The 13206-nt window shown below is 38.8% G+C and overlaps 1 protein-coding gene across 2 annotated transcripts in view; it reads right to left on the bottom strand.

Moving 5' to 3' along the window:
• The window catches only part of GOLGA4 (golgin A4), a 98138-nt gene that overhangs the window by 46963 nt on the left and 37969 nt on the right, over positions 1–13206 (bottom strand). The window contains exons 7-11 of one of the 2 annotated variants that reach the window (XM_044657505.1): positions 12940–13038; positions 12528–12689; positions 11692–11877; positions 8728–8811; positions 7909–8056 (exon numbers count right to left, since the gene is read on the bottom strand). In XM_044657505.1, coding sequence (XP_044513440.1) covers positions 7909–8056; positions 8728–8811; positions 11692–11877; positions 12528–12689; positions 12940–13038 — 679 coding nt within the window. Of the gene's footprint in view, positions 1–7908; positions 8057–8727; positions 8812–11691; positions 11889–12527; positions 12690–12939; positions 13039–13206 lie in introns of both variants that reach the window. The other variant, XM_044657579.1, reaches the window with a different exon arrangement.

Here is a 13206-nt window from a genome sequence, read left to right as displayed (position 1 = left end):
ACAGTGCTAAGAAGAGAGAAGCAATGGAGTCCAAGTCACTTCAACTCTGGCTTCCAGTTGCTGATGGAGATTCAGTTTCCTCATCTCCCTAAACACTGCTCGGGTACCTGTTTTATTGAAGGCACTATGCTCGATGCAGGAGATAGTAACAAAAATGGAAAACATCTTACACTCAAGGAGTTTACACTTCACTGGACATGATGGTGAATAATAATCACTTGCCCACAGCAGCAAGTATGAGGAAAACTGTGGCTAAATCTCGGATAAAAAGACTTAGATCTAAAAAAGGGAAAAAGGCAATGGAAGTGGGAATGAGGGGCTTACCACAGACATTTGGCAATGTCTGGAAGATACTAATCCTTTTTTTCTATGCTGTTTAACATAGATGATGTGCCACACAGATGATGTGGTACCTTCTACAATAGTATCTGAGTCACACACTGGAAATGAACTAGGAGAACCCAGTAAGAGTATGAGAGTTTGGGATGACATACTTTTGTTTCTCCTCCCCAACAAAAAGGTGTCCTCAATATTAAGTGGATTTTTCAACCACAAACACTTTGAAAATCTCAGAACCTATAAGAATTTAAAAGTTAAAAGGTGCCCCTTTCTTAAATTTCAAAAACTCTCCAGGTAGGAAGTCTTCTTACAGCTGGAGCAGTAATATGATTATAGAGGGAAAAGCCCTAGACTGAGTCTCAGAGAAATAGAGTCTCAGTCCGACTTCCTTCTGCTGCTATGATGATGGGCAAATCATTTAGCCTCATTTGAGCCTCATATTCCACGTCTGCAAAATGGGAAAAATAACTATCCTCTCTAGTTCACTAGGTTCTTGTGAAGAAAATCCTTCAACAATATAATGCTCTATGTAGGGGGCAGCTGGGTAGCTCAGTGGATGGAGAGCCAGGCCTAGAGACGGGAGGTCCTAGGTTCAAATCTGGCCTCAGACACTTCCCAGCCGGGTGACCCTGGGCAAATCACTTGACCCCCATTGCCTACCCTTATCACTCTTCTGCCTTAGAGCCAATACACAGTATTGACTCGAAGATAGAAGGTAAGAGTTTAAAAAATAAAAAATAAAATAAAATAAAATAAAATGCTCTATGTACACTGTTATTCTGCTAGTCCTTTTTTAAGCATCTGATGTATTTAAGGAACCTCTAGAGTTAGCCTCAATAACTGTGGTACTATCAACTTGAACCCAAGAGGCCAGAAATGTCATAAAGGACAATTTCATTTTTGCCTCTGTACCCTCTGGTAACCAGCCTGGAGGCTGGCAGACAATAGGCTTTCAATATGCTTCATAAATGGAAATGTTTCAATGAAATATGACTTCCTTTCTATGTTATGATGTTAATCAGACCTAACTGGCCTGTCTCCAATAATGTAAATTTTAAAGCTAAAAGGGACTTTAGTCCAGCGTAAATTCATTACTTTACAAATAAGGCATCAATAGCCTGCCCTTTACTAACTGATAAGCAAATAAGGTCTTCTATTCTTTAAGCAATACTCCTTACCCAGCATTATTCTAAAATATAAGATGAAAGGTGATAAAGGGTCAAGGAGGTGAACAGAAATTCCCACCTTACCCAATCAGCATTTCCAGGTCAATTACTGGCAATGTCTGATAGCTTGGCAAAACAACACATCATCTGAATCTGGCACACAGAATCTCAATTTGCCCTGTCTTCATTCTGCTTTAATAGAAGTTTGTCAAAGAGATACTAAAAAAACTAATTCTGTGTGTGGATAAGAAGACATACTTAAAATTTATTTTGGACTCTATATTTGGTTACTTCCCTAAGAAAATCATTTTCTAGTGAACTTAGCACAATGCCCAGTACATCGCTGGTATTTAATAAATGTTTACTGGCTGCTATAAATTACTAATAGTTTATTCATTAACAAGAAGTGTCCCACTTCATAGACTTTATGAATCCTTAGATTCATGACACAAGTGTAGTCTCCTTTATAACCAGTCTGTTTCAGAATATTCTACAACTCCTGACTCTTCTGTATCTAGATACCATAACAACTGCTTCCATCGCTAAAAGGAGTAGTAGTGCCTGAATTTTTATAGTTAATCTGTAAAAAAAGGATCAAAGGGCAGGAAGAGAAGACAGTGCATCGGCCCACATTGCCACAGGCCCACCCGTTCACATGCAGAAGGGACAGCTGTCTCACCACAATCCCAGCACACCACCAGCAGGAAAGCTAATATGACTAGCAGAATGTCACAAGAATGCATTTTTTTCTTTCAAAGTAAAACTCTATGTATCTCAGGCAATCATTATTTTTACAAGAACATTAGCAAGATAATTTGTAGAAAAAAACTAACACAGTAGATAATAAGCAGACTTGTAAAAATTTACATTCATCACCAGTTAAATTCAATGTAGATTTTTTCTTATTCCCATGACCTCCCTTTTCTGTTCTGACCCCTCTTCAAGGTAAGGTTTATTTAAGTATATGGGAATAATAAAACCTATAAATCAGCCAGTCAGCCAGCTCTGCAGCTACATGCCCCAAGGGGACCCATGAGATAACTTTTAGTGGCATGCAAGTGGAGCTTTGAAAAAAGTGTCTTGTCTTCGGTACCCCTGAAGTTCTCCCAACTCCTATGGCCTAGGTCTGCTAAGATATTTGTTAATTAGCGATGATAAAGGCTTAACATACATGTAGTGACCCTATGAGAGATCTCCTGGTGAAGGGTGAGAGGGTTAACGTTGACCACTCTTATCTTCCCGGCTCTGTTCTTATCACGGATCCTGAATCTTGAAGGAGTCCTACACAGTCCCAGACTGGATCTGTAAATAAGCTAGTGAAGCCTGCCACAAAGGACAGCATTTTAAAATGGAGGAACATCTCCTTGGAAAGCCTGCTGATGCCTAAACTAATCTGCTGTTATTAATCAGATTTGGATAATATATGCATTTTGCCTTTGACCATACCAAAGAGGCTGTGTATTAGCAAGGACAGATAAGTAGCAATAAACAAAATAACAGTAAAGAGGAAAAAATGAATATAAACACAATATCTTATATTGGGATAAGACTTGGCAGTCTAATAAAATGTTTTCATATATACTATTTAAGGTGGTCTTTAAAACAACCCTGTGAGTCAAAAGTAACAATCCCCAGATACTCAGTCAACATGCTCAGGAATCACTTCTTGAGTAAATGACTCAAATGTGAAGTCAGCTGGCATAAATGAAATTGAGGCACTGCTACCATCCAAGGGCAAAACCTGTACAATGCAACACAGATAAAATTAGGGCCTCCAAACTGGTACTGAAAATTCTGAGGTAAAAATGCAAGTTCTCCCCCCCCAAAAAAAAAATTTCTGCCTTCCAAACCACCAGCAAGACAGAATACTCCTATATTATAAGTTTTGCATTTATAAACATTCTTCAAAATAAATGCACATGTATGATATTTCTATGGGCTATTCCTGTTTCCTCTGAAAATTAGTCTATTAATTCAAAGTCCAAAAAAATATCACCCAGACCTGAAAAAAATGAGGCTGCCTACTAAGTGATAAACTGGAAGATATGACCTAAGATGGGAAAACTCTTTTTTTTACTCTACTACTATTTCAGATGAATGATTCAAGTGAAACTAAGTGTGAAAATGATTAGTGAAAATGTTAGTATCAATATATTTGCAACCTATTTGTCATTTTATGTGGGAGGTGGGGGGAGATGGCTGTCAAAATTAACAAAAGAATATTTATACTACATTAGATACCTTGAAATTTTAAAGTGAAAGGCTACTCGTCTAATGAATCAAAACTAAAGAAATATAGTTGGTTGAGAGGAAATAAAATGCAATTCATCCAAAAAAAGTCTGCATGTTGCTATATTACTAACCTTCTTTTCAAAGCACCCTCCAAGCACCACCCTCTATGTGTGTTGGGGCGGGGGGGAGAATACACTGCGCAAGTTCACTGGTCTGTATTAACTGAATTTTAAGCAAACATTAAGATTTAAAACAAATAAAGATTTCTTAGTTTAACAAGTTATTTTTCAATATAACTCCAATTTTTATTTTGTGTTGCCTGAGAAGCACAGAATTTTCTTTATAAAGCCTATTCCAAGCACCCAGCATAAGAAAAATTAGCCCTTACCCCAGTCCTGTTCATACAAGGCTTGGGAAAGGCACCATGATTCACTTATTGGCATGTTTGGATGCACAAAAATAAGATGATTGGAGAGATTTAAGGCTACAAAAATACAAATTGGCTACTAATCATGTAATTAACAAAATTTAAATACACACATTTACACATGCACAAATTATATACATGACTTCAACATCAGTGAATGCAAACTCTTATTTTATTTTAAAGGCCATTGTTCGTGCCTTGCCAGCTTTAACTCTTACGATCCTGGGCCAAACATGGATATGCTGAATCGAAGTACTCTCAGAAGGATACCCGTTACTGATCTGTAAGGTTTGCACCAAATAAATAAAGCTACAAACTGAATCACAGCCCCCATGAAGAATGGTAGTAAGAGAGCAGTCAATGTTCTAAGCTAATATCAAGGTTTAAAATGCAGCCCATTTTAGAGCCCAGAAAACTCACTGCATGGCAAGAACAGAGGAAGAGAAGTTACATGTTAAAAAACAGATGAAAATCTTGCAAAACTTAACTCATTCAAATTATATTCTTCATTGAAAAGGACCATTTTGCATAATCATTCTAACCATGGAAACAAATTTAAATTACATGGCCAGTATCATACTATGAATGAATCAGAGTTAAGAATAACAACCATAAGGACTAATATTCAATTTTCAGAATATACACTGGGAATAACAGGATCCTGAATGAATTCTTGAGTCATGGTAACATGATTATTTTTTGCTGGTGGGAGTTTGGGGGTACAATGACTTGCTACAAAGTCTGTTAATTAACAGATGCCATAACTACTCTGTTCCTCTTTACTCCTGGAGAATACATTTAACGCTTCCTTCTTCCTCATTCATTATTGCTGCGCAGAGCCATTCACTTTTTTTTTTTTTTAAACCCTTGTACTTCGGTGTATTGTCTCATAGGTGGAAGAGTGGTAAGGGTGGGCCATGGGGGTCAAGTGACTTGCCCAGGGTCACACAGCTGGGAAGTGGCTGAGGCCGGGTTTGAACCCAGGATCTCCTGTCTCTAGGCCTGGCTCTCACTCCACTGAGCTACCCAGCTGCCCGCGCCATTCACTTTTAAACAGAGCACACACAAAAAATGAAATTCCAAAAAAATAAAATACATGGCAGTTTTCCAATTTCAAAGTTGTACTAATGAGTCTGCAGCACAACCATTTACACAATTCTGGATTTCTCAGCTCACAGAAACATAGCAATTTAATGATTGTTGAGCTCTACTTCAACTGGCATAACAATCATTATCCAGGATCGGAAAAGAATAGTCCACATCAGGAAAATAGGTCTAAGAAGACAACACAAGGCTGCCCTGCCAGGGCTAACATAGTTACCATATTCCCAAGTATTCAAAGTGAATGTCATGGGACTGGACCACCACTCACAAAGAGAACAAATTGAGATTCCTGCCCTCCTCAAACATAGGGCATTTATAAGAATTAATCTAGAAAATCAATTCTAAAAAACTTAGTTATTCCTATTCAAAATAATAAAGAGCAAACAAAAGCCAATTTTGAAGTTCTGAATTAGTGACAAAAGGAAGGCATTATCTGTGACTGTCCACCATCAAAAGGCATAATCACTCATTGCCTTCATGTTTCTTTCTGTATATGTAAAATTAAATCTTTCCTAGTTGAAAGTACATTAAGAGCTGATTTCCTGCTGGCATGTTTACTCTTAAAAGGCTTAAGGTCTGTAAACTTCAAAAAACATGTGTTTTCTTTGAAAATATGCTTCATATATGGCTAGTCTTTGAATTTTAAATCAGAGGACAAAAAATATTTTAAAGGGAAGCTAACTTCTTCCAAGCTAGATATTGCCTCCTTTTACCAGTGCTCCAATGTTCACAAGGGAAGATTTATGGTACGGAATCCCATTTCCTTGGATTGGCCTTTCTTTACTCCTCAGAAGTTAAATGGAATCCTCCCATTTCTCTCTATATATATGCAGACAGACAGATAGAGATAGGCAGGTAGATAGATGAGTAGATAGATATAGACAGACAGACAGAGAGAAAGCTATGTTTATACATATACACGGTAACTCCAAAAGAACATGTTTTGATTTGGAAAGCTCTGTCCAAACAATCGCCTAGGATCATATAAAATGCAATTAGTAAGCAATGCTCTTTTCAATGCATATTTAAAATGCAACATCTTCGAAAGACAAATTAAATTCTATGCAGCCAGTCCAACAGTAACCACTGGGAGACAATAGTCCTCAACAATTCTGAATTCAAAAAACAGGCTTTTTAATTATATGCAAAGACACTTACAGCTGTGCTACACAAAGGTTTCCCAAAAGTTAGCAAATCTGTTTTAAAACACACATACTAATTCTGACTTAGGCTACCTACATTTACTTCATTACTCAGTTCCTTTAAGAGGCACATTTACACAGTTTGATTAAAAGACACATTACACAGATCTGATTGAGAAAAAGAAATCATCTGACAAAGTCAATATTTATGGGAATGCCTTTGATACAAATCATCCCTCAAGGAAAAGCACAAATGAGCTGATGTCCATATTTTGACCAGGCAAAATAAGCCTGACTCTGGACTGACTCTGGTATTGGAACTCACCTGGATCAGTGATGCACCAGAGGGTCGGCACCCTATTTGTGGCCTGATCCTTTTTCTGATCTGCCCTTTTAAAACCCATCCCATTTGTACTTGGGACATTTTTAAGCCTTCACATTTCCCACTTTGGAAAGAAAACACTTCATTTCTCAATACTAATCAATCCTTGACCGTATGGTTGGTCTGTGCTAATGGCCTGGAAAAAGCGGCAGAAAGGAAGGAGCTGGCCAAGTGATATTCTGTTTATTTGTGTCCCCTTTGGTTACCAATGTGCTTATGCTCTTCTCCTTCTAAGCCGTCCTCAGGACACGTTCAGGGGCTCTGGAGCAGCCAGTCATAATTAGCCCTGCCCAAAATACATCTGCCTCTGGGATGTGACCCCAAGATGCAAGGGAGAAACTAAAGCAGCAGAGGTCAAAAGATCTATGATGTGGGCACCGCCTTATAGAGGAGGGCAGGACACAGCCCAGCTCCCACCCCACCCCACCCCCATCCTCTGAAATCATTACCCTAATTCCCACTCACTTCCAGCAAAGAGCTATAGGAACACCAATTAAATGCTCATAGATTCCCATTCTTTGGCCCTCGTCTTGGTCTCAATAGAAGGATAGTTCTTTGTTTTCTATTTACTAATGACTCTTTCATAATGATAACTTCCCAATAGATTCACATACAGGTTCTAATACTTATCCCAAAAACACTTCAAACTCAAATACTTCATCTCCCCTCCCTCCCTTCCTTCCTTCCCCATTCTAACACATCATTTCTTTTTTTTTTTTAACCCCTTCCCTTCCCTCCTATAATCAATACTGTACATGGGTTCCTCTTCTATGCACCTTTACCCAACAACAAGCCCACTAACATGCTACTCCCGACATGAGTTCAGCACATCACTCTAGTACCTAATGCTGTCTTGTTCGCCAGGACAGTAAGATCTATGGCTGAGGCTCATATTTCAGAAGCTTCTGAGTCCCTACAGTAGCTTGCTATCACCCACAAGAATACTTCCTGACTGAGTCCAGGAGAAGGTACAATCTTCCAAAGATTTTCTTGAACCAGAGATTTTTATCATAGAACATGCACAGTGAGGTCCTCCAGCTGGGCACTTCCTACAAGTATATTAAAGGGTCTCTGGCTCCAGCCCCAACTTGGCAGCCCTCCCCCAAGACTGCTCACCGGCTTTTTCACACTTCTCTTTCTGTTCTCGGAGCTCCTCTCCCTGGGTGGTCATCTGCTTGATTCGACCCCGAAGCTGAGCAATCTCTTCCTCTTTCATTTCCAGTGTTTCATGCATTTGACGCTTTGTCTCTGCTATCACCATTCCCTGAGGAGAAGCATTTGAACACTTGTGATTTCAGCAACGGCATGGAAGGCATGGGAGAGAGGGAGTATGAACTTCAATATAAACCAGTCAAAACCACCACCAAAAAAATTCATGCCTTACAATAGTATATCAGGGCCAAGGACACTCCATATACCTGTGCAAACATGGTAGAGCTATAGACCTACTACTGTCCAAAGGAGCTCAAAATAAGTGTCTTTTTTTTTAAACCCTTATCTTCTGTCTTAGAATCAATATTATCCATTCCAAGCAGCAGAGCAGTAAGGGATAGGCAACAGGGGTTAAGTGACTTGCTCAGGATCACTCCTAAAAAGAGTAACTCAAACTCATTGGTTTCATTTCCTTAATACACAATGCCCATTTGAGTACTAAACAGAAGTAACTAAATCCTCAAAGATTTAAAGTGTAACTACAATTCAAAGAGATACTAAATTATGTGCTATTAATACAAATGTTTCTTATGATAAAAAATGACCAACCAGTGTTGACTGAGGTCAAAAAATCACTGATTATCAGATTTTCATAAATGACAGCAGAGCTAAAGGTTAGAGAGTGAAATAAAAATATACCTTCACATTCCGAGTACTCTGAAGCTACCCAAGACTCATACCTCCCACCTTGACTGATATTGCTTTAGGACATTGCTTATTTACCTTATCCTGTTCAAGCTGTTCTATCAGGTTCTTTGCATCCCGCAGCTGAGTAATCAATTTTGTTTTCTCAGCCATGTGAAGTTCCTAGAAGATTAAAAAGGTCCATTTCCATTTTATCATTTTAGAACTTAAGGATTTCATATCAATCAAGAACATCTTAACAGTTCAACAAATTTTCATTTTAGCATAATAATATGAACATACATTTGAAAAATATATAAAGATGGATTTGATACACATAGATAATGGCAGCTATTCCTATTATACTGAGTCACTTAAATCAACCAGTAATTTAAAATGTATTAAGTACCTACTATGTGCTGGCCATTGCCTAAAACCCTTCCTTGCAATAACACTCCCAATAAGCATTGATTTATTCTCTATCTAAAGAACTCCAGCCACAGGGATCTCACTTCTGAAGAAGCTCTTTATTCCACTGAGTGTCTTGTAAACTGTCCCCCACCAGCCCTGGCAGCCAAGTAGTGTCATGGTGGAGAGGGAGTAGATCTTAAAGTCGGGAAGCTCTACCTCTCCACGTCTCCATTTCCTCCTCTAGAACAGAGGAGCTCTCCATATAGGATCCTAAGACCTTGCTGAGCCTCATTAGAAGGTGCAAGCCCACTGCAAGACCACACAGGCTCTCAGGTCTCCAAGCCCCCACCTAGCTCCTCATATGACTTCCCACAAGTCTCTTCCTCTTCCATCCTGTCAAATTTAAATCCAGCAAATATTTACTAAAAGCCTGTTAAGCTCAAGGTACTATATACATTTTCAAGATGAAAATGAAATAGTCCCTGCCTCAAGTAACTGAAAGAATTTTTCTCACTTCTCTCCTTTTCTCTCATCAGAAGGTATTACTTCTATTTGCAAATGCCTTCCTTTCTCTGAGCTTATTTTTCTCTCATGTCTAAAATCTCACTCTGTCACTCATCATTCTCTTTCAGAGACCTTTAAACCCTCTATCCCTACATGGCTTCATCTCATCTGAGAAATGTTCATGTCTCCCCAGTCCTAAAAAAGTTTTTTTTCCACCCTAGTACTCCCTTCAATTACAGGCTCAGCTCCCTAGTTCCCTTCAAGGCCCAAACTGCAGAAAAGATTTTCCCCCAATACCACCATATTTCCACTACCTACTTGCTTCAAAACATATCTACTGACCTATCCCTATGCTGCTGAAAGGATTCCCTCAAAGGTCATCAATGATTTCATCACCAATGAATAACTATCAGTCCTCCTCCTCATTCATGAACTCTTTTCCTATTGGGCACATGCATGTGGATTTCCCTGTTAGCATCTCCAATTCAGCATGTCCAAAACAAAACTCTGCTTCCCTCAAAAATGCATTCGTCTTAGGGGGCAGCTGGGTAGCTCAGTGGATTGAGAGCCAGGCCTAGAGACAGACAGGAGGTCCTAGGTTCAAATCTGGCCTCAGACACTTTCCAGCAGTGTGACCCTGGGCGAGTCACTTGACCCCCATTGCCTAGCCTTACCACTCTTCTGCCTTGGAGCCAATACACAGTAATGACTCCTAAGACGGAAGGTAAGGGTTTAAAAAAAAATGCATTCATATTACAAACTTCTCTAGTTCTACTGGGAGCACCACTGTTCTGGTAGTTCCCTCTGCTCCATCACTCATATCCAAACTGTTGCAAGCTTCATCTTTCCTACCTGCATAACATTTCTCACATCAATCACAGCATCAAAGTCTCAGCACTCTAAAAGCCTTGATTACTTCTCAGGTCTTTTTTGCAGAAGGCTGCAAAAAGTTCCAAAATGATCACAGCCTCCAGGAAAATGCCATCTAATTACACTTTACATATCTCGCACTTATGAAATTGATATTTTTAGCCCAAGCATAAGATTGTATTTTTCTCTATTAAATTTCTTCTAATCTGATTTGGCACAAGATTCTATCCTGTTAGGATCTTCTGGGATCCTTACTCTTCTCCAGGGAACCGGTCGTCCTGGGCTATATAACATCTGTAAATCAGATTAACCTCTAAATCAATGAAACGATATTATAAGTCTCGGCCTTTGTCCAAATCACTAAAACAAATATGAACTAAGATGTAGCTGGAAACCTCCTTCCAAGGGAACACTGAATTTCAAGTGGTTCCAAGTTCAACTAACATAGTATTTTCTAGCTCATATTTCTAAAATATTAGCATAAAAGATTTCATTAACTGTGCAGCTAAAATATTGGTCATCTCTATGTATATCCCTCCCTCTATGCCAATTTAATTCCCAATCAAAAGAGGAAATCCACACAACATGGCATGATGCTGGTGAAATCAGAATATTTCTCTATGATTTCTTCATTTTATAGACATTCACTTGTTTCATTTTTCTTGCTTTTCTTTCTCACAACATGGCTAATGTGGAAATAGGTTTTGCATGACTTCATACATATAATGGGTAACATTTCTTGCTTCAGCAGTGGGTTGGGGAAGAGTAACAGGAGAGAGGATTTGCTACTGAAAAGAAAACATTTTTAAGCAAAAAAAGTTCACAGTATCTGAATATGTGTCTCTTCAAATACTGAAATATCTGACTATCTCCCTCCCAAAATCTGGACTACTTATTCTTTGGAGCAATTAAACTAGTTTTGTTTTGTTTTGTTTTTTTTTATGTTTAATAAACAAATTTAAGAAAATCCTTTAAAAAAATGTTAAGCCTCCTTTTGTGAGCTCCTTGCCTAGGAGACCTTAGACATCACTTCACCACTTCTGTCCATTGTTTCTTTTGTCTGTAAAATAAAGGCATAAACCTCTTAGATGCCTAGATGATATTCTGCTATGGTCTCCTTCTTGCCATCTATGGAAATGACAGCTGAATCAGGCCTAAAAGCCTAAGATGCCCAATTTCATCTTTCTAGGATCTGTCACATGACCTCACATCCAAAAGGCTCCTACCATTCTTCCTGGAGGGGAACTGAGCTGCAGATGCTCAGAGTGGGTTTCTTACCTTCATTTTCTCCAGCTCCTGCAGCCTTTCATCAAGCTGTTCCTGAAGGGCTTCCTTTTCATTGGTTAGGAGGGTTGCTCGCTCCTTGTGGGACTTAATGATTTCTTTACACCGCTGAAGGAGGTTCTCCTGTCGCTTCACCCTCTGCTGAAGAGTCTCTAATGTTTTGGCAGCATCTCCATCTCCCTCTGCTGACACTGAAATAGAATAATCATGGAGGAGCCAATCAGTCAAGAACTCTTCAAGGGCTCCAGCAAGCAGGGAGTAAAATGGGAAATAGCTAATAGTTTGTACTACAAAAGGCTCTTCAGTACAAGTATTGGGATATATAAGTGGGAGAATGAATGAGCACTACATAGTCCAAACTCCTGAAAAGAAAGCACTGTCTAATACCCAGTTCTGCTACTTTGTGAACAGGTCAAGGTTATAAACTACCAAATAGAGATGAAATTTAAGGAAGCTGAGTAACATTGAGTAACTCTGAAGAGAACTTTCCATTTGATATCAAATTTAGCTGTGTACAATATTGAAGCACAGTCTAAAAGTAATAATAATTTCAAGTGTGCAATAAGAAATGTTGCTACTGAAAGAGAAAGACATGGTAGAGGTCTGAGAAGCTGGTCTTCCCAAGCCCACAATACAGTAAATATGCCTTCCAGACAAGAGGATAAAGGCCTCAGTAGGAAAAACGTGTGGAAAGCACACTTACACCAATAGACCTCCCTACATTTCTAACAGCACAAAAAAGGGCTCACTAAGCAGGTTACTCTGAAGCCTTCAAAACGAGGTCCACTTCTCTCAATCTCTCTTACTTTTACTGGCCACTTAGCTTTCACCAAGAGAGAACTACCTCCATGGTCCAAGTCATTCTGCACATTCTCTTCACTGGTTTCTTTGGAGGAGCTCTCGGGCTGCTGCTGCTCCTCCTCCTGCAAGGCTGGTTTCAGTAACTCCACAGCCATCTGGCCACTTTGCAATCGATGCTTCAGTAGTGAAACCTAAATAAAGTGTTCTCATTAGAAAAACCATGGGCTTATGCAGAGGTTTTGGATGAAATGAACATTTCCTTGTTAGGGAGAAAAAAAAATCATATCAACAAACAAAACTTAAGGAACAACTTTTGGTATTTATGGTCAGCTAGCCAAATAGTCTTCAATGTAATGGACAAAAGGACATTATATAATTGGAAAAACAATCAAGACTACATTTCTTCTTTCATTCTTCATTCAAAAATGTCATGATATTTACCTGAGTCTGAAGAACACTGATGTACTGGTCCTTCTCCTCTAGTGATGCATCGAACTCCTCTTGGAGATGTTTCTTGGCCTGTTGGTCCATTTGGAGCTCCTAAAGAAGAGAAGACATTATAGGTGAATTCAGGATAAAATAAAAATACAGTTCCAAACAAGAATCTAAAGATTTTCAAAAATCTTAAAAGGTACACAAAGATCAGTCACCAGATTAGCATTTTTCTGCAATTCAACTTCTGAATGAATTTTATTCAAGGAATTTAGG

The sequence above is a fragment of the Gracilinanus agilis genome, chromosome 1, assembly GCF_016433145.1.
Source record: "Gracilinanus agilis isolate LMUSP501 chromosome 1, AgileGrace, whole genome shotgun sequence".
In the NCBI taxonomy this organism is placed as follows: Eukaryota; Metazoa; Chordata; class Mammalia; order Didelphimorphia; family Didelphidae; genus Gracilinanus; species Gracilinanus agilis.
The sequence above is the reverse complement of the archived record's forward strand: the minus strand, read 5'-3'. Positions and strand labels throughout refer to the sequence as shown.